Source organism: Lemur catta, chromosome 1 (assembly GCF_020740605.2).
Source record: "Lemur catta isolate mLemCat1 chromosome 1, mLemCat1.pri, whole genome shotgun sequence".
Taxonomy (NCBI): Eukaryota; Metazoa; Chordata; class Mammalia; order Primates; family Lemuridae; genus Lemur; species Lemur catta.
In genome coordinates, this window is record NC_059128.1 from 223931686 (window position 1) to 223950451 (window position 18766).

Here is an 18766-nt window from a genome sequence, read left to right on the forward strand (position 1 = left end):
AGTGACAGGCAGAAGGTGAATCACCAAGCACAACAGGGGGAGAGTGAGAGGCCAGGGCACTATGGGCCCAGCTGCAGGCTCCTGTGCTCACCCTCAGCAAGGTCCAAGTTAGAAGATCCTGGGGCAAAATCAAAAGAAAAGGCAGAGATTTGGTGCAGGGGATCTTTGGTTGGTAGGACATAGAAGTCTGTGCTGTTATCAGTATGGAAGTTGGGTCCAGCTTTCAAAGTCGGGGAAGGCATAGGGATCAAGAAGGAGCTGGGGTTAGTGGCTGAGATGCAGTTAGTTGTTCCAGGACCTCACAGAGCAGGTGAGTTGCCCAAGTGTCTAAAGTGTTGTGTCCCTCGGGCTTGTTTCTTGGCTTTTCTTAATGACACACACTCCTTGGTTTCAACAATGATGTCTATGCCAGTGAATCACAAATCTGTCTCTAGACCTAACTCACAAGATTCACCCAGTTAGACTTTCAGAGTGCAAAGCAGATTTATTTCCTCTTACAGAGACATTGGGATTTCCAGTATGTAGAAGTCACCACAGATATACTCAATCTCATCCCTCATTTCAGTTTGATTTGATATCACACATAAGTCAGACTTTGATGGTGATTTTCCTGATACATCTCCAAGATCCACCTTGCTTTTCACCTTGCCCTTTATTGTAAGACAGAAATTCCTTTTCCAGAGCCCTGTGCTGCTAAGGCGGCAAGGTCCTCTCTGCCTCAGTTGTACCGGCCTCTTCCTCCCACTCACCCGCTCCCGCCCTGGACTGCCCTTCTCGCAGTGATGCTCACCCAGGGCTCTGCTTATAGGCGGCCCCTTCCTGCCTGCACCGTCCCTCTCTGCTCCCCTCAGCTGCTTCTTAATCTGAAGCCATGTCTGGCCCACTTGCCTCTGTCAGGTGACACTTGCTACTTGGGCTGCTCACCACAGCTTCATTCCTCTAGTCAAATCCTCTTTGTCTAATCTTTAGTCTCTCTGAAAGGCTTACCCATGGTGCCATCTGCCTTCTCACTAGAAAATGTGCTTGTGTTCTTGAAGCCCAAGCTTCAGTACTGCTCTGCAGGCAGCACTCGGGAGGGGAAAGTGCAGCTGGAAGTGCGCAGCCCCCAGAGCCGTGTGGGCAGTGCCACTGCTGTCCCGACCCTGGGCTGCCCCACCCGCCCAGGCTGTGAGGGGAAAGCCCTTTGCCCTCTTCCTTTCTCTGTGCTGCACCCTGCTTCTCCTCTGTCCAACTGTAGCCCCAGATTTTCATCTCCATTGGTTTGTAGTTCTCCTCTCTCTCTTTTCTAGTAAAATAAGAAACTCAGAGTGAACTTCAGGAGTTTTCTCCCTCCATGTAGGAAGGACTAGATTCAAAGCACATGGAACTGACACCTGGGGAACTCTCTCCCTTCTTTCCCACTTCAGTGTTCAGTGGTTTCCAATCACTCATCTTCACTGAATACAACCTTAGGTCACACTCTAGTTATATTTTTTAGAAAATGGTGCCTTATATACAAATGTGAAATATAAACCAAACAACAGGATTAAGAACAATTGAGTTATATGGCCAAATATTACCAAGTGGCACATTATAATGAAAAGATGAGCATATTTCTGATCTGAGACTTGCTCTACTGCCTTCTTGACTCCTCTCAGAGGTGTACGTCATCTATAGTAGCTCTGAACCATGTTCAGAGAGAGAGACTCAGTGGCAACAAGCACCCAAATTGACTAGACTCTTTTTTTTTTGTTGGCTAAATTCTTTGTTCTCTGCTTTCCTACAATACCTGTCCTTCCCTTTCCCTATTTCTCACTTGCCTGAGGACTGCTAGGACTTCTGGGAAAATGGCACTGGTTAAGGTGAGAAGAATATAAACACAAGACAACTCAACTTTCCTGGCTTCAGGTATACCCCAAAAGAACTGAAAGGATATAGTTTTGCATGTGGCCCAAGACATGGAGCCATACCAAATGAACCAGCTCTATCTGGTTCCCAACTTAAAATCACCATGTGTCTAACACCTATTTAGAAAATAAAGAAGAGCTGCATTAAAGCATAACCATTGCAGATAGCTATGTGAAATAAGATTTTGCTGTACTAAAAATAAGCCTATCCCAACTTTCTGTCACTAGCATGACATCCTTTAGTACAGTGGTTCTCAACTGGGAGCCATTTTGCCTGCAGGTGACATTCAGCAATATCCAGAGACATTTTTGGTTACCACTGTCGGGGGGGGGGGGTGCTACTGGCATTTAATGGATAGAGGCCAAGGATGCTGCTATATATCCTGTAACATACAGAAGAGTCCCTTATGACAAAGGAGTGTCCAATTCATAGTTCTGAGGTTGAGAAGCTCTGCTTTGGGGGATGCCAAGTTCTGTTGTATATTTTTTTCCTTTTCCTTTTGTTCTTGTGCATATTCACTGTTTGTTACCAAAAACAGCAGTATCATCTATTTTTGTCAGGCTAGAGGCATGACCAGCAATAGGTAGGAGAAATTTTAGGGAACTATTATGTGCACATGTCTTCCTCTCAAAGACCCTAATGGGGTACCCAAGTGGTGTCTAGGACCTGGTGACTGGTACCAAAGGAGCTGCAGTGGACCTTGTCTGGACTTTGCCAAATGTGTGGTCTGCTTGGGCTACCCTGTGCATTCTGGCATGACAGTAGGTTGGCATTAGTATACTGAGGTCATTTCAGATAGCATAAGGTGGTGCTGGCCCCTGCCTATATTTCCCTAACCCAGACTTAGAATATAATTTTCAGAAGAAAAAAACTTTGACTAAGTCTTTTTTTTTTTTTTTTTTTTTTCTTTTTGAGACAGGATCTTGCTTAGTTGTCTGGGCTAGAGTACAGTAGTGTCATCATAGCTCACTGCAACCTCAAGCTTTTAGACTCAAGTGATCCTCCTGCCTCAGCCTCCTGAGTAGCTGAGACTACAGGCATGTGCCACCATACCCACCTAATTTTTCTAATTTTAGCAGAGGCAAGGTCTTGCTCATGCTCAAGCTGGTCTTGAGTTCCTGACCTCAAGTGATCCTCCTGCCTCAGCCTCCCAAAGTGCTAGGATTACAGGAATGCGCCACTCCACCCAGCTTTAAGTCATCATTAAAATGTTAAAAAGTAGGCTTGTGGCTTTTTTGTCCTAATTTTCTCCATAAATATAGGGTCTCCTTTGGACTCTCCATTATTCAAGGTTTTCCTCCTGTATGTTGCCAAGATGCTATATGACAGACACAGTGACCTCACGTCGGCTCCTCATCTGTTGGCCTGTGGTGTCCTCCAGGCTGCTGAGCTCAGCCAGGGGCTCTACTCTGTTGGGCTGCTAGGACTATCTGGGCTTAGAGGCAGTAGGGGACTAAAAGAAGCCCTGGACTTGACTGACAGGACAGATCCAGCCCCAGCACCTTCAACATGTGCCTTCGCCCTGGGAGCCCGGGGAAGTAACTCTCTGTACCTCAGCCCCTCCCTGCGCTGTCTGCTCCACACATCTGGACGTGCTTTGTAAACTAAAAGCCCTGTGTAAAAGCAACAGGCCTGTGCTAGTTATGGAATTTCATTGCTCTCTCATCTCTTAAGGCGTTGGGTTCATCTTCCAAATGGCCTCAAGTTACTTATTTTATCCTCAGACTGATCTATCTTAGGGAAAAGAAAAAAAAGGAAAGGAATTAAGTCATCGATATGGTACTATGATTACAAGCCACAGCTTAGGAAGCTCTTAGGTCTTGTGCGACCACAGAGGTTTTGAAGGTCTGGTGTGACTGCGGAGGTTCTGTGTTTGAACATCGCGTGTTCCAATACGCCCTGATAAGCAAATATGCAGTTTACTGAAGGGAATCTTCAAAACCACACTCTGTCCTACCAATGCTTTCAGCAACTCCAAGGAGAAATCCAAGACTGGTGGCATCTGAATCTTTAGGAGGTGTATCTTCCTCGTGCTCTGGCTCTAAAGGTGGAGACCAGGCTTTCTCGGGCCTGCTCACGGGGCTCACACATGCTGGTTAAAAGAATCGGGTCAGTTTTGCGCTCTACAATGTTGAAAGGACAGGCCTTCAGGTGCTCGGACATGGAGGTGACTTCATTAAACTCCCAGCTCTTGATTTTGGAGAAGAGGCTGCTGAACTGCCAGATCTGTTGGGTAAGAGAGAAGCCCGCAGGTGAACAATGGGGCCACACCCTGGGGCTGGCTTTATTTGAAAAGTATAAGGAAAGGCCTTTCTTTTCTTCCTGTTCTTAGCCTCTGGCGTGTTTAGTGGCTGCTTGCAGACATTGTTAGTTCCTTCCCCAGCATTCAATTCCTAGTTTGCCCTTCCGGTTAATAGTCTCCTCAGCCAGCCATGTAGTTGTGAGGGAATGGCTAACAGCAGTCAGCGTATTGACATATACCCACCTCACGTTCCCTCCAGCAACAGTGATTAGTTTTAGAGTAGACAAGCAGTTCAAATAAGGACAATTAGTACCCATGAGACTCTACTCCAGAACTTGTGTTTGAGATATCAAAAACCAGAATGTCTATCTCCTTCTGTACTTGAACTGGGAAGCTGCAGTCCTAGGAGCTGTCAGCAGCTACCAGGGACCACCAAGGGAGAACTGTCTTAGAATGGAGCCATTATTGAGGAAGTAAAGGAAAAAAAATAGAAAGAAAAAAGGTCAGTTGGGGCATTTTTTTGAGCTGCTAGATCAAACCTTACCTGAAGCCATTGCCTTTGGACTTTTCAGTTATATAAACCAATAAATTCCTTTATTGTTTATGCCACTTTAGGTTGGTTTCTATTGCTTGAAATTAAAGTATTCTAACTAATAAGGGTCTCACTAGACCAGGAACCCCATAGGAGAAGTCTATGAGTCTGGTACTCAGTAAAACGCCCTCTGATCTTTCCACCTGGGATGTGGTGGCAAAGTCGCTAATTTTAAAATATAATTAGGAGAGTAAGCATATAACCTGATACCCTTTCCACCCGACTACTTCACCCTCAGTTTCTTTTCATTATTCCTGTATAAGAAAAGTATTTCCTGGGATCTTAGAACTACCTGCCTTTTTTACTTTAAAAAGCCATGTCAATAGAAGTATCCTTTAGTACCAACTAAATTCTCTTCCTTTCTGCAAGGAAATAAGTTCGTACCAAATGATATCTAAGAATGGTCAGCAATCATTGAATTGGGGACAAGCTTGAGCCAAAGAATGAGATTTCTAGTATTTAAATTAAATTATTTGCATCTGATTTTATAGAGGAAGATATTAGCAGTTTTAGACAATACTATTCCTGAGGGCAGTATCTTGGTCTCATTCATGTTTATCCCTAGTACAGGTAGTCAGTGTTTATTTAACACATGGAGGCAGGCATGGATACATGAAGGACAGCCTTATAATCATTTTTTGAAGAAGACTGCTCAGGGACTAAATAATAGGTGACATACACAAGATGTTTTAGATATAATCAATAAAAATAGTTAATCAACAATTCTAACTCTCCAATGCTAGTTTGCAAATACCCATATATTAGGAAGAAACTAAACAGTGAGATTATGGAATTATTGGCCTAAGTGGGCATCATAAATTCATTTATCATATTACCAACATATTTACCCTGAGAAAGGATGCTATGAGCATCCTGGGAGATGAAGAATTAGGAGTCTCACTTCTGTATGGTCCAAGCTGGTAGGAGTGATAACACAGTGAAACAGACATGACTCACAGGGAAAAAGGAGTAACGTTTTTCCTAAGGGAGAGATTTGTTGATTTATACAGAAGAGTTTTTGGAAAAATTATATTAGCATTTGAACCGGGGGGAGAGGGGATCAGTGGGCCAAATTCATTTAGAATTCCAAAATGCCTCTCTCAAAGGCAAAAACTGTTCTAAAAAATCAGTTAACATGGAACTGAGGAGAGTTTGTTGGCCTACTGTATCAATCAGAGTCTGAGCAGGAAAAGATGGCACACTCAAACTGGGTAATCTGAGTAAGATTTTAAAAAGCAATGCTTTACAAACATGTAGGCGGTGTACTCAGGGCTAGAGAGTTACTGCTCTAGGCCTGGAGGGGAGGTAGAAGGAAGGTCATTGGGACCGAGAGTAACTGTGTAGAGAGTGCCACCTTCCGTGGAGGGACAGGGCCAGTTCAAAGTGTCACGAAGGGGAGGAAGCATGCAGGGAGAAAAAGATACTTCACCCTCACTCTTCCTCTGCCTCCCATCTCCTGCTGATACACTCCGTTAGATTAGCCCCCTGGCAGCTGGAGGGCTAGGGAGCTAGCTGAGGCAATCTGTACAGATCAGCCTCCTGGGGACAGACCAGCGTGGAGAAGGAAGGAGAATGGATCATGTGAGCAAACGGAAGATATTCAGGACACATTAGAGATAAACGGCACTACCATCTGGGTTGCTATTTGTATGTTCTAGACTGGCCTCCTTGAGTCAGTTTTATTTCCAGCAGCTATTCCAATGCCTAGTGCAGTGCTTGGCACATAAGAAGCTCTTAATAAATATTTGAGGAATGAATGAATGAATAAATAAATGAGTGTTTACTTGCCTGTCTGTGGACTCTCCAGGAGGCGCCTCCGTGGGAATACCTCTTCTTCTTCCATTGCAGCAGGACCATCCCTCTCTCTTGTAGCAAAGTGGCGCAGATATTCCTCATCAGCACGGACACCTGGGAGAGCTGGGACAGGCTGATGCTGTCTAAGAACCCAGCAATGTACTGCAAAATCTCCAGGGGTAGGCTGGTTAGAGAATTCTGGCTTTTTCCTCTGTGGCCTGAGAGATGGTTGTTTTTCCTTCCCTCACTCAGCTCTGGAGCAACCTCCGGCTTGATGGCAAAGGTCTTGAGCTCCTGGCTATAGATCACCTTTGCCTTTTGCCCCGGGGGACGGAAATAGTTTTGAACAAATGTGCACCCCAAGTAGGCGAGGGGGCATCGGTGCTGGAACCAGCCGTTGAGACATGACTGAATGTCTGTGTGAACATTCTTGAAGTGCAGGGGGAATTCATCCCTCCTGAAGAATTTGTTGCAAGTGAAAGTGAAAGCAGAGCTGCTCTTGTTGTGTCTCCTGGTCACACACTCGCTGTGGAGCTCCACGTGGAGTCCCCCGGGGCTGGCAGGGGTTACGAGGTCAGCCAGCACTGTCCCAGAGGAAAACTGTTCTGCCTCAAAGTTGTACGTCTGTGTGGCAAAATCCATGAACAGCCCATCAATGCTCCTGGATTCAGAGATGACGTGACCTTTGAGTTCTCTTTCCAAAGCACACTGGAGGGTGGTCTTGATGAGATCTGCTTTGGGCAGGTCCTCCACAGTGATGCCCAAATCTGAAGTATCCACCGCCTTGTGCTCACTTGGCCTACAGCTCAACATGGCATCTCCAAGTCGAGCTCGCTTTCCACAGTAGCTCACAGGAACTTTGAAGGTGTGAACAGTCTTAACTTCCTGAGCCTCAAGCTTGCCATAAACAAAGTCTCTCTCCTTAGGCGTACAAGCCGGCATCTGGCCAAAGTGAATAAGCATCCGCCCGTTGTGCACTAGATACATATTGTAGTCCTTTGCATCCACAGCTGTTTTCAATCTTTCCAGGACGCCATCCTGCCAAGGAGCAAGCCCTGTCGTTTCCATGGTTGTGCGAAAGTCCCGCTGCTTCTGGTTTTCCTGTGGTTCTTCCTCTTTGGCAGTGCCCTCTCCCTCCGCCGCGTTCTTGCCACCGGAAATCTGTTCTTTCCCGGAGCCGTTCCTGCTCTTGCTCTCACAGCTTGCCGAGGACTTTGCTAAAGCAGAGGCTGCATGCTCTTTGCTGAACATATTTTCCCACTTGCCAAACTTGTCCAGGTCCATCCCTTCTTTGGTTTTGGCCAAGGCCTCGCGTTCTTCTTGACTCAGCTCTGCCGCCTCCCCGTTAGCAGCCGACAGGCAGCCGCGCGGCAGCAAACCGGAGTCGTCTCCACCCGCCGCCCCTGCCCCGTCCTCCGGGCTGGCTTCCCCATTCACAGCTGGCTCCTCCTCGCTGGCATCTCTAGTTTCTGGGAAAAGTTCGACCATTTTCAAGGATCTGAAGAGGACTTTCTGGTCCTGCAGGGCCAGGGCTGTGTCCAAACACTCCTCGCTGGGGGGCTCTTTCATGATGTTCTCGTGAAGGGTGGTTTCGGAGTCCACGTTTGGCCAGCGGTTCCACTCCATGGAGCAGCAGACCACGCTGGCGGGGCACACCTGCAGGTGCTTGGCCAGCTTGTGGCGGGACATGGAAAGGGGGCAGCCATATTCCGAATTGAGGCACGGAACCTGCTCCAGCGGGCAGAGGAGCGCGTGCTCTGCCTCTTTGCACATGTGGAAGGCAGCGCCGCAGAGCAGGTGGCAGTTTATCACCAGGCAGGAGACGCTGGGCTCCACCGGAGCACGGCAGTGGCGGTTGAAGCATCCCTCACAATGCCTGTGCTGCCCCGGGAGGGGCCTGCGCGCCCTGCCCTGCACACATCACGGGCAAGGGGAAAGAGAAAACAAGTGACTGCTGGAAGAGAAGCTCTAGGCATGTCTGTGAGTGTGTTTTAATTGACTTAATTCCTGTTTATATGTACTATCTGTAGAAACCTTTTACTATATAGAGAATCACAGAGAAGAAAGCAAAAGTCAATCATAATCCCACAATACAGAAATAACAACTATAAACACTCTTTAAAAATTTTTCTAATAGTTCATTGGGGAGTATGTTTAGAGTACAAAAAAAGAAAAGCTGAATGTAACTGTTGACAACTGTTATTTTTGAGTTGTGGATTATGGGTGACTTACATTACACAGTTAATACTATGAACACAATTTTGCATCCTGCTTTTTAACTTGGTATTAGAACAGGAGACTAATGGACTGTCTTATTAATTATTCTTTGCATACTTTCTGCATAATGGCAGTGTAACGTTCCAGAGTATGGGTGTGCTGTTATTCAACCAATTACCACCAGAGGGCGCGCTGGGAGGACAGCCGTCCTGTCTGGTGCTGCTCACGTTTGCATCCCTAGCATCTGGTGCGGGGACTAGGCCTTCGTAGGTCTTTGTACTCAATCATGGTTGTGGAATGAAGGAATTGTTAGCCATGTAGATCATTGCTGGCTTTTTTGCTATTTTATTTTTAAGTTTTCACTAAAAATCTTTGCTCACAGATCTTTCTCAACTCTCTGCTTTCTCCTTACTGTGTCAACTTCTTCCAAGTTCTGTTCAGCATCTTTGGTTTGGCAAAAAGCTGATAAATACCATCAAACCATAAGGAAAAGTCTGCCAGATGCTTGGGCTAAAAGCTAAATAAAGCAAGACCTGGACCTCTGGAGGGCAAAACTCCAGTAAAGCACCTGGTACTTACCATAGCTTCCCAATTTCTTCTTACTGCTTAAGTCTAGGGGAAAATATGAAAATATGAGTATGAATGATAAGTAAGATTAGTGAGAAAAGCATTGTGGTTATCTATATTCACAGGGGCCAAAGAGACTTCACATTGTCTCTCATTTAATTCTTTCTGCCACCTTGGAGGTGTCCCTGTCCCCATTTTGCAGTCAAGGAAACAGAAGCTTGAAGAAGTTAAGTAACCTGTCCAGGGTCACAGCGATACAATCAGTTTTGCCACCCAGGCCACACTGGCCCATGCTCTTTTCAGTGACCCACACTGCCCTGCTACAGGGCATGTTACCAAGCATGGCATGAGGACCTTCTGCTTCCTGTAACTTCTCCCCATTATCTACTTGCAATTATCCTGGCATTCCAGGCATCCTTCCACCCCCAGTCTGGACCAAGTTATCTTCTAACCTTCTCTCCCTCGGGGGCTTCCTGTCTACTTAGAGGTCAGCCTGATGTCCAGCTTGGTCTGGGGCAGTATGTCAGTGTCTGTAAAATATCCATCCATCCCGTGCCATTTGCCCTGGTGTATTCAGCTGTGCTATGGCTGGAGCAGGGGACAAAACCCCAAAGGCCCCAGAAACCGACTGAGAGGAGACTCTGCCAAGTAGAAGAGAAGGTACCCTGCTTTCAGGGGAATGAAATTACTCAGCTCTAGTCAGTTGGTCTCACGTGGGAATGTGTTGCCAGATCTTCTGGTTTTTCCAGAGAAAGCGGGGAGGCAGACTTTTGTGAGTGGTGGTATAGTGTAGTGGTTAGGAGGCAGACTGCACAGGTTTCAACAGTGACGCTACAACTCAGTAGTTATGAGACTTTGGGAAAGTTGTTTAACCTCTTTGTTCATCAGTTTCCCCATCTGTAAAGGGAGGATAATAATTGTACCTATCCCACAGTGCTGTTGTGAGGAGTAAATCAGTTAAAATACACATGAATGTCTTAGAAGAGTGCTTGTCTCATAGGGAGTGATCTACACATGTTTGCTATATGAAATAAGTGTTTTATATTTCATCATAATGCAAAATATTTTATTGTATAATTTATCAAAATAAAAATCCTCAGAATTTTAAATATTGGAAACTAATTTAAAAAGACAACAACACTCTATTTGAGCCAAGAAAAAAACGTGAACACTGACTAGATAAAATCAGCAGGTTGCCAGTTTGCAGTAGCTGGTCTAGAGAATTTGTAAGAATTTTGGCACTGTGTTAGTCTGGAATGGGGTAGGGAGGTCAGTATCCAAAAGTCAGAAGATGCAGAATTTTAAAATGTTATTTTACTTTAGGATTTGCCAATTCATTGTGGGTTAATTTTTCCCCAACTTTTTTTGGGAAATATTTCAAACACACAGAAAAGGTGAAGTAATATATACCATGAACACCCAAATATATTCTATCTAGATTCAACAATTTTTAACATTTTGCAACTTTTGTGCTCTGTCTCTCTTCTCTCTGCACTCCCTCTCAAGTCCCCATACATGCGCACATACACACATTTTTGGCCAAACCACTTGAAAATAAGTTGCTGATATGATACTTCATCCCTAAGTACTTCAGCATGTGTTTCCTAATAAGGACATTTTCCTTTGTAATCACAATAGCATTATCTCATCTCAGAAAACTAAAAATAATTTTTCTAATATCATGTAACATGTTGTCTATATTAAAATTTCTTCAGTTGTCCTAAAAGTGTCTATTGTAGTTTTTTTTTTAATTCTTAATTTTTGAAGGATCTTTTTAAGGTCAATTTATTGCATTTGGGTGTTAAGACTTTTCAGCTTCTTTTAATCTAGAACAGTCCCCTAGCTTTTCTTTTTCAGGGAGACAGCCTTAAATCTCAAGGAAACGGCAGTCTTTTTCATTCATTTATTTATTTGTTCATCCACCTATCCATCCATCCATCCATCCATCCAACAAACATTTGTTGATTACCTACCATGTGCCAGTAAGTTAGCATAAGGGTCACCTGGAGTGCTTGTTATAGTGATTCTTAAAGACTATTGTCCATTAGAATCAGCTGTGATGCTTGTCAAACCTATAGTCTGCACTGTTCAATATGGTAGTCACCAGCCACATGTGGCTATTTAAATGTAAATTAATAAAAATGAAATAAAATAATTCCTCAGTCATGCTAGCCACATTTCACGTGCTCAAAAGCCACATGTGGTTATTAGCTGCTCTAGTGAACAATACAGAATAGAACATTTCCATCTTCATAGACAGTTCTGATATAGATGCTGGCCACATCCCTGACCTGAGCCAAGGTGTGTTCCTGGAATTTACATACTTAACATACTCCCCGTCTGAATCTTATGCACATTAATAAATGAGAACCCTTGTTCTACGTCCCACTGGAGCTATTAAGTGTGAAAAAGGGATCATGCTAGAATGCTTTATACTGCTAATAGCCTGAATCAGGAGGCAGATAAGAAGTTGCAAGCCAGAACATCAAAGAGATTCAGGGCCTAGTAGAAGTTAAACCAAGGTGTTAAAGCCAGAGAAGGAACTGGGCAGAATGGGATGGCTGAGAGGGATGGACTGTGCTGTGGTCTGAACATTTGTGTTCCCCTTAAAATTCATATGTTGCAATCTAATCTCCAATGTGAGGGTATTTGGAGATGGGGCCTTTGGGAAGTGATTAGATCATCAGCCTCAAATACTACTGCAGAGTTAAGAGCAATGATGACAATGCCACTGCTTATGAGAGATTCCCAAAGAGCTCAAATGTGACAGTTCAGCTGTGCAGTGGGACCCTTGGCCATTCAAAATGTGTTGCTCGCACGGAGGGGAGGAGAATGCTATTAAGCACACCCTCCAGTGTTGGCAGGGCCTTTGTCTTGCTTGGGAGAAATGTGACCATCCACTTTCTATTCAGAAGAGAAATTCATCAATAAGGATGGAGTCTGGCTGATTCTGAGTCTCCTGGTAGTTTGTAGGTGGGGAAGAAGAGGCCAATCACAAATGGAACAAGCCTATGTGAACAAAGCTACCAGCACCAGCAATGTCTAACTTCATACTTGCCACCCCCGTTCTGCCACGAACTTGAGCTCAGTCCCTGGGAAGAGAGAAGAAGGGCTGGCTAGGTCTATGGGCTCCATCTGTGTAGTGAGAACTCTGCTCCAGCAGCGGGGATGTCGTCTGGCTAGAGGTGCATTGTGATGAACTCTAAGCGCAGTCATTTCTTACCCTTCAGCATTAAGGAGTATGGTTCTAGGGAACAGTGTTACTGAAGCTGGAAGTGTTTGTGGTGTAGCCTTATTGCTCTCCACCTCTTTGAAGTTATTTGGAAATATCCCTTTAAGAGAAAACAATGACAGTGGATAACAAAGATGCTTTTTTTAATGTTGCTATTTAAAGACCTTCTGCCAGGCTCTGGAGCTACACCAGGTGAGTGACTTTGAGAGAGGACGTGTGTGGAGTAGAAGGGCATGGCAAGTGACCACTCTGAAGCAGTTTGGCAGTGGAAGGAAGAAAGATAAATATAGTGTAAGGGCATAAAAAATTACATGTGAACCCTTTGTTGTATATCAGAGGGAAATTGTTCCTACTGAGATAAGGGTCAATACGGAATTCTTGATAGCATGATTATGGCTGGGTGAGTAGGGTGACCAATCATCTTGGTTTGCCCGGGACTCTCCTGGTTTAGCACTGAAAGCCCCAGGTCCCAGGTGAATGTGGGCAGTTGATTGGTCACCTTAAATTGGAGCCAATTGGTGTTGCCTGAAATTGATCAAATTAGATATATCATTGGTTGCCTTGTGATACAAGATGCGCTGTTCTCTTAATCTTCTCTGTTCTAGTACACAGTGACAGGGTGACTGGATCCTTATTCTCCATGGGGTTTGTCTGACTTTCCTAGGCTGACAGATTTCTCTGAGTTTTGGGTGTCAGGGAGGAAGAGAAATAAAATTTTAGTGTCTTTTATGCACTTTTATACAACATCTCATTTAATTTTCACAGCAACCGTGTGAGGTGGATATTGCCATTCCCAGTTTAGAGATAAGGATACCAAGCCATGAAGAGGCCTAGATTTCTCTGGCTTCATACTTTGTACCTTTTCCTACATCACACTGTGTCCCTCAGAGACTCACAGACGTATGTGGTCCATCCTCATGATTTGGGGAGAGTGCAAGCCCATGGCTAGAGTTGAGGCACAGAATAGTGTTCACAGGAGACTCTTTCCAGATTGGACTCTTCTGGGCCACATCCCATACTGTGCCCTCTTTGAGTAGAGGGAAAAAGAGGAGCATATAAGGCTGATGGCTTTGCATTTCAGAGACTATAAATGTGAAAGGGAAGGGTTTAGGATTAAAAATCTGCACTACAATATGGATTCTGAGATTTAAAATGAAACACCTACTAAATCAAAGCACACAGATTATAGAAACTCTTCACTGTGAGAAAGTTGACAAAAACTTATGCCTGAGACAGAGAATGGTTATCCAGATGCCATTTTCCCCTACCATTTCTATGCCCTATGTTCACCTTTAAAGTCTTGCTTTCTACCCGGGAAGGCAATACATCCCATCCTCTTAAAAATGAACTTTAGTCAAGTATATGGCCAACACACTCTCCCCAGAACATGAGTTTTAAAGTTCTTCTGTTTAGAGGAGACAGCAGTCAAAATAATATAATTTAGGCTTTAATAGTCCAAAGATTTACATGGAACTAGATTTTACTGATTGTACTGGATGTTTTTTTAAGTGGAATGTAAGTCAGTGGAAGAAACAGGTGTGTGAGTTTGAGGCATGGCTGTTTCTTTAAAGAACTTGGGAAGCATTTAGAACCAGGCAAGGGGGCAGTGACTTGATTTGATGTAGGTTGTGGTGTTGTGCGGACCACTCAGAAAGGAGTAAATTGATAAGCAAAGGCAAGGTTGCTAGAACAGTGGGTCTCAAAGTGTGGTCCCTGGACTACCAGCATCAGCATTACCCGTGAGCTAGTTAGAAATGCAAACTCCTGGGCCGGGGCCCAGTCCTACAGAATCTGCCTGATGAATCCAGCTGATTCTGATGTAAGCTCAAATTTGAGAACCACTGAGCTAGAAGCAGCTTGGTATTGTATCCCAATCAAAAAGAAACTACTACCAGTTAGATGGGAAGGCCTTGACAAAAGATCTGGAAAGCCGTGTGCAAATTCTATCCACTTCTATCTCCACCACCACTGCCGGAGTCCAGGCACCATCATCTCTCATCTGTTCTAGTGCAATGGCTTTATAACCAGTCCCAGCCCTCCCATCTTGCACCACCTAATCCATATTCACCAGCAGAGTGATTTTAAAAATTAGGTTATACTCTCCCACTTAATAGGATTCCCATGACAAGGGCTAAACCGTGAAGTCCTTACCTTGGCCCACAAGGCCCTGCAGGAGCTGTTTCCTGCTTGCACCTGGCCTTGTACCCTCGTGCACTTTGCCCCAGCCTTGTCACTCATCCCAGCGTAGGGCCTTTGTACTTGCTCTTCCTGCCAGGATGACCTTCCTCTGCTCCTTATTTGCCCTGTGGGCTCCTTTTTGGTATTTATTATAGATTTCAGCTTCCATGTTACCTCCACAGAGGCTCACCTGACACCCCCAATACAAGGTAAATCAATGAGCACTCTCGTGAATTAACTGAGTAATTTTTGATGTTATTTAATCTCCCCAAAGTTAATTTATTCATTCATAAAATGGGGCTCATCATAAGCCATAGGATTGTATCTGCATCAAATGAGATAAAATAGGGAAAGTGTCAAATATATGAGTAACTCAACTGTTAGTCCTTCCTCCATGAGGAAGGTCATTGTCATGGTCACCTCCCTTGTCCAGACTTCCATTTCTTCCCGTTACATCCTCCTGTAGCCCTTGGCTGACCTTTCAATTTTCAATTCCTCCTTGCTCCAACTATCTTATGCACCATTACCAGCTTAATAATCTCCAAACCCTATTTTTTTTTTTAAATCTTATTTTACTCTTTTAAGAATGTAAATCCTCCTACCTCTTCCAACCCCTTTTGACCCCTAAGCACTTAGGCATTCAAATAGTACTGCTTCAGAGCTGGGACCTTTTAGATGCCACGAAAACAACTTGAGGGCATCTTTGTTTCCTAGGCCCAAATTTGTAATGTTTATTGTTCACCTACATTATTCTGGTCATTAAGAAGAAATGGAGGGTGCCGATTGGACTTGGCTTCTCTCTGTGATTGGCTGCGGGAGTCGGCACAACCCGCTGGAAGCTGCTGTGATGCTGTGAGTGGTGAGAGGTTCTGACGACAGGCCACGTGGGAGCCCAAGTGCTGCGGCCAGCGGGTATGTGCAGGCAGTGGAAGGAGCTCTGACTGGAATGCCAACGGTCTCGAGGACCCGTGGGAATGGGCTCCTAGGGACTGGAGAGTGAGTGCAGCTGACACTGTCCCCAGCACTCAATCAATGTTCTTTGAATGGGACTGAATTGAATTAAATTGAATAGAACCCTAAAGAAGGCAGCATAAAGAAGGAGCTGTGAGAGCAATTTGAAACAACTTTAGGAGAGTGTAGTGATGTCAGATGTATGCTAATTGGGGGTGTTTTTGTTTTAAGGCAGAAAAAGAAATCTTTTCATGTTAGATTAATGTAGCCTTCACTGAATGGAGAAGACTTCAGTGGGCTCAAGTTAAAACAGACACTCTGAGTGCTGCCAGAATTGCTTCCAGAGGATTAAAAAAGAACAACACATTCTTTTAAACACTTGGAGTCATAGAATCAGGAATTTGGATTAGGCTGATAACCAGAAACCCACTATTCAGGAGCTTCTCAAACTTCAAAGTGCACAGAAATCACCTAGGCAATGTTTTTAGAATGCAGATTCAGATCCAGTAGGACTGGGCTGAGACCTGAGATTCTTCCCTGATAACCAGCTCCAGGCAGTGCTGAAGGTCCAAGGACCTCACTTTGAGGGGAAAAGGTCTAGATTAATTAACTCTGTGTTTCCTAGTGGAGAAACGCAGGCCCAGAGAAGTAAAGTGTCTTGCCCATGTTCCCAGGGCCTATGGCTCTACTCACATACTTTTTTCCTACTGTACCGTGATGTTTCTTGAGAGAGTGTAGAAACCATAGCGCCACACAGAGCTACCAGCATGGTGGTGGCCAAGGGTGTGCTGGCAATTTAGATGGTGCCAAGGGCAGACTAGGACGGGGCCTGGAAGAATGAGGAGGAGGAGGTGGTGACCGGTGTGGCTGGCCAACCAAGTCATGATAACACATATAGCAGGTTGTATTTAAATCACTGACTCAAGCAAAAGAGAATGGGATTAACAGATAATAGTTTTTAACATTCTTTACTGTAATTTTAAAGTTAGTAGGCAGCCAGGGTTGATGTCAGGGAGATATTTTTAGGCAAGGGGCCCTCTCAGCACCTGACATGATGTCAGTGACTAACTATTGTGCCTCCTCATGTGGCTAGCCCTGGCAATAATGATTTTTTTTGTGAACTTTAACTGCAGTGAAGGTGACAAGATTAAAAGTTAAAGGGCAAAGATATTCTTTAACTTTTAACTTATTAACCAGCCATCGAATTAGTTACTTTAATTATACATTGTTGACCTATTTCTCTGCTATGGAGATATTTAATTCCAGGAAAATAAAATGTATAAAGTTAACAAAGCAATCCCTTTGCCTCTTGGTTTTTTTTGTTTTTTTGAGAAACAGTCTTGCTCTGTCGCCCAGGCTAGAGTGCAGTGGTACCATCATAGCTCACAGCAACCTCAGATTCCTGGACTCATGTGATCTTCCTGCCTCAGCCTCCCAAGTAACTGGGACTATAGACATTGGCCACCATGCCTGGCTAAGTTTTCTTTTTTTTATAGAGATGTGGTCTCTTTGAACTCCTAGCCTCAAGCAATCCTCCCACCTCCAGCTCCCAAAGTGTTAGGATTACAAGCATGAGCCACCATGCCCACCTTCCCTCTTGAAATTTTAACACAAACAGTTTGCTCAGTTACTCATAGGCCAACAAAAACTAGAGTCACTGGGACAGCACCCTAGCATGCACCTTGGAGACCTCCGTGCCATGAAAACCCTGGAAAAATTAAATGAAGTTAGGCAGTTATACACAGTGAATTTGATTGTGCCCAGCAAACAGGTATAATTATAACCCAGACACCTATAGCAGAGTCATGGGGTACATATGGGGGTTTCAGAGGCAAGCAGAAAGGAACCAGGATTAGGGTGTCTGAGTAGTTGCTTTAGTCCTGTTTTTACTTGGTTGCTGGCTTTAGTCTGTACACTTCAAAGTTCACAGGGTACATAATCCCTTTTGCTGCATAGGCCACTTCCCAGGATGTCCTTAGCTGAACTTTGAACCAAAGAAAAACAAGGAAATAAACACTGCTTCTTTACCCCTGCCAATTTTTTTGTGCATGCAACACTATACAGTTATTCCAGAAGCTAGAAATAATCTGTCTACATTTTATAACTTTTGATACCCCAAGTAACATTAGTCATTTTACTTTTGTTCCTCTGGATTTGCAAATTCCAGGTTTATAACAATTTTTTATTTGAGTGCATAAGCCTATATAAGTTTTTCAACTTGTAAAATACTTGCACTTATGTTCCATGGATGCATTTTGGATTCAAGAGAGCTGGGGAGGAGAGAGCCACATTTAGGGAATATTGTTGGAGGAAAAATGGTTTTAAACTCTGCAGGCAGAGTTTCAGTAGTGCATGCAGTAAATACAGTTGTGCTACATTAACTGGTAGTGTGACACAGGAAGTGGAAATTAAGCTACATGCAAATGTTGATGGGAGAAAAGATCACAGCACTTGGACTTTAGAAAATAAGAGTTCTGGGTTCTGGTCCTTCCACCTATTTCCTCATCATCTTCTCTGTCCCCCAACCTTACCCCCATCACCACGATGTAACTAAAGATATCACATAACTATCCTGATTGATTGTAGAAGAAAAAAAACGAAGCTGTCAGAAAGCAGGTGATCTCTTCTTCTAAGATTTTAAATTTGAAACAAGAGTTTACGCATGGCTGGGTCTCATTCTCAGTGCTAGCCCTTTTCCCCCTATACATAACTAATTTGCTTAACAACCCTCTTCCTCAGGGCACAAAGGTGATGTGCACCTCAGCCTTGTTTGCATGTTCACCCTCCGAATGTCCCCTTACTGCACCTGCTCATGTTTGCAAAGCTTACCTGAATGGAACGGGCTGAGTCAGCATCTGCTCCACCTGTGTCCCTGATTGTGCGCAAGCAGATCGTGGGGAGGTGGCTGGGGTGCACCCGCTGCAGCAGAGGACAGAGCTCTGTGGGGAAGGCAGGGAAAGGAGAGAAATCTTCAACACAAATAGTTCAAGTGTTTCGCAGTTAAAAATAAAACTATATCACAAGGGGCAATGTGACCAGGCTCAGCTTACGACTTTTTCCTTCCTCCGTATTTATCAACACTCGGTCTTTACTGGAGTGGCATTTA

The 18766-nt window shown here is 44.3% G+C and overlaps 1 protein-coding gene across 1 annotated transcript; it reads right to left on the reverse strand.

Annotated features, from left to right (window-relative positions):
* Positions 1-2989: 2989 nt before the first annotated feature.
* On the reverse strand, positions 2990-18668 carry FBXO40 (F-box protein 40). Its single transcript, XM_045540176.1, has 4 exons — positions 18490-18668; positions 9312-9344; positions 6510-8426; positions 2990-4113 (listed from the first exon to the last, which is right to left on the reverse strand). Exons 2-4 carry the CDS (start codon positions 9312-9314, stop codon positions 3898-3900), a joined length of 2136 nt encoding a protein of 711 aa, XP_045396132.1. The 5' UTR covers positions 9315-9344; positions 18490-18668; the 3' UTR covers positions 2990-3897.
* Between the last annotated feature and the right edge of the window lie 98 nt (positions 18669-18766).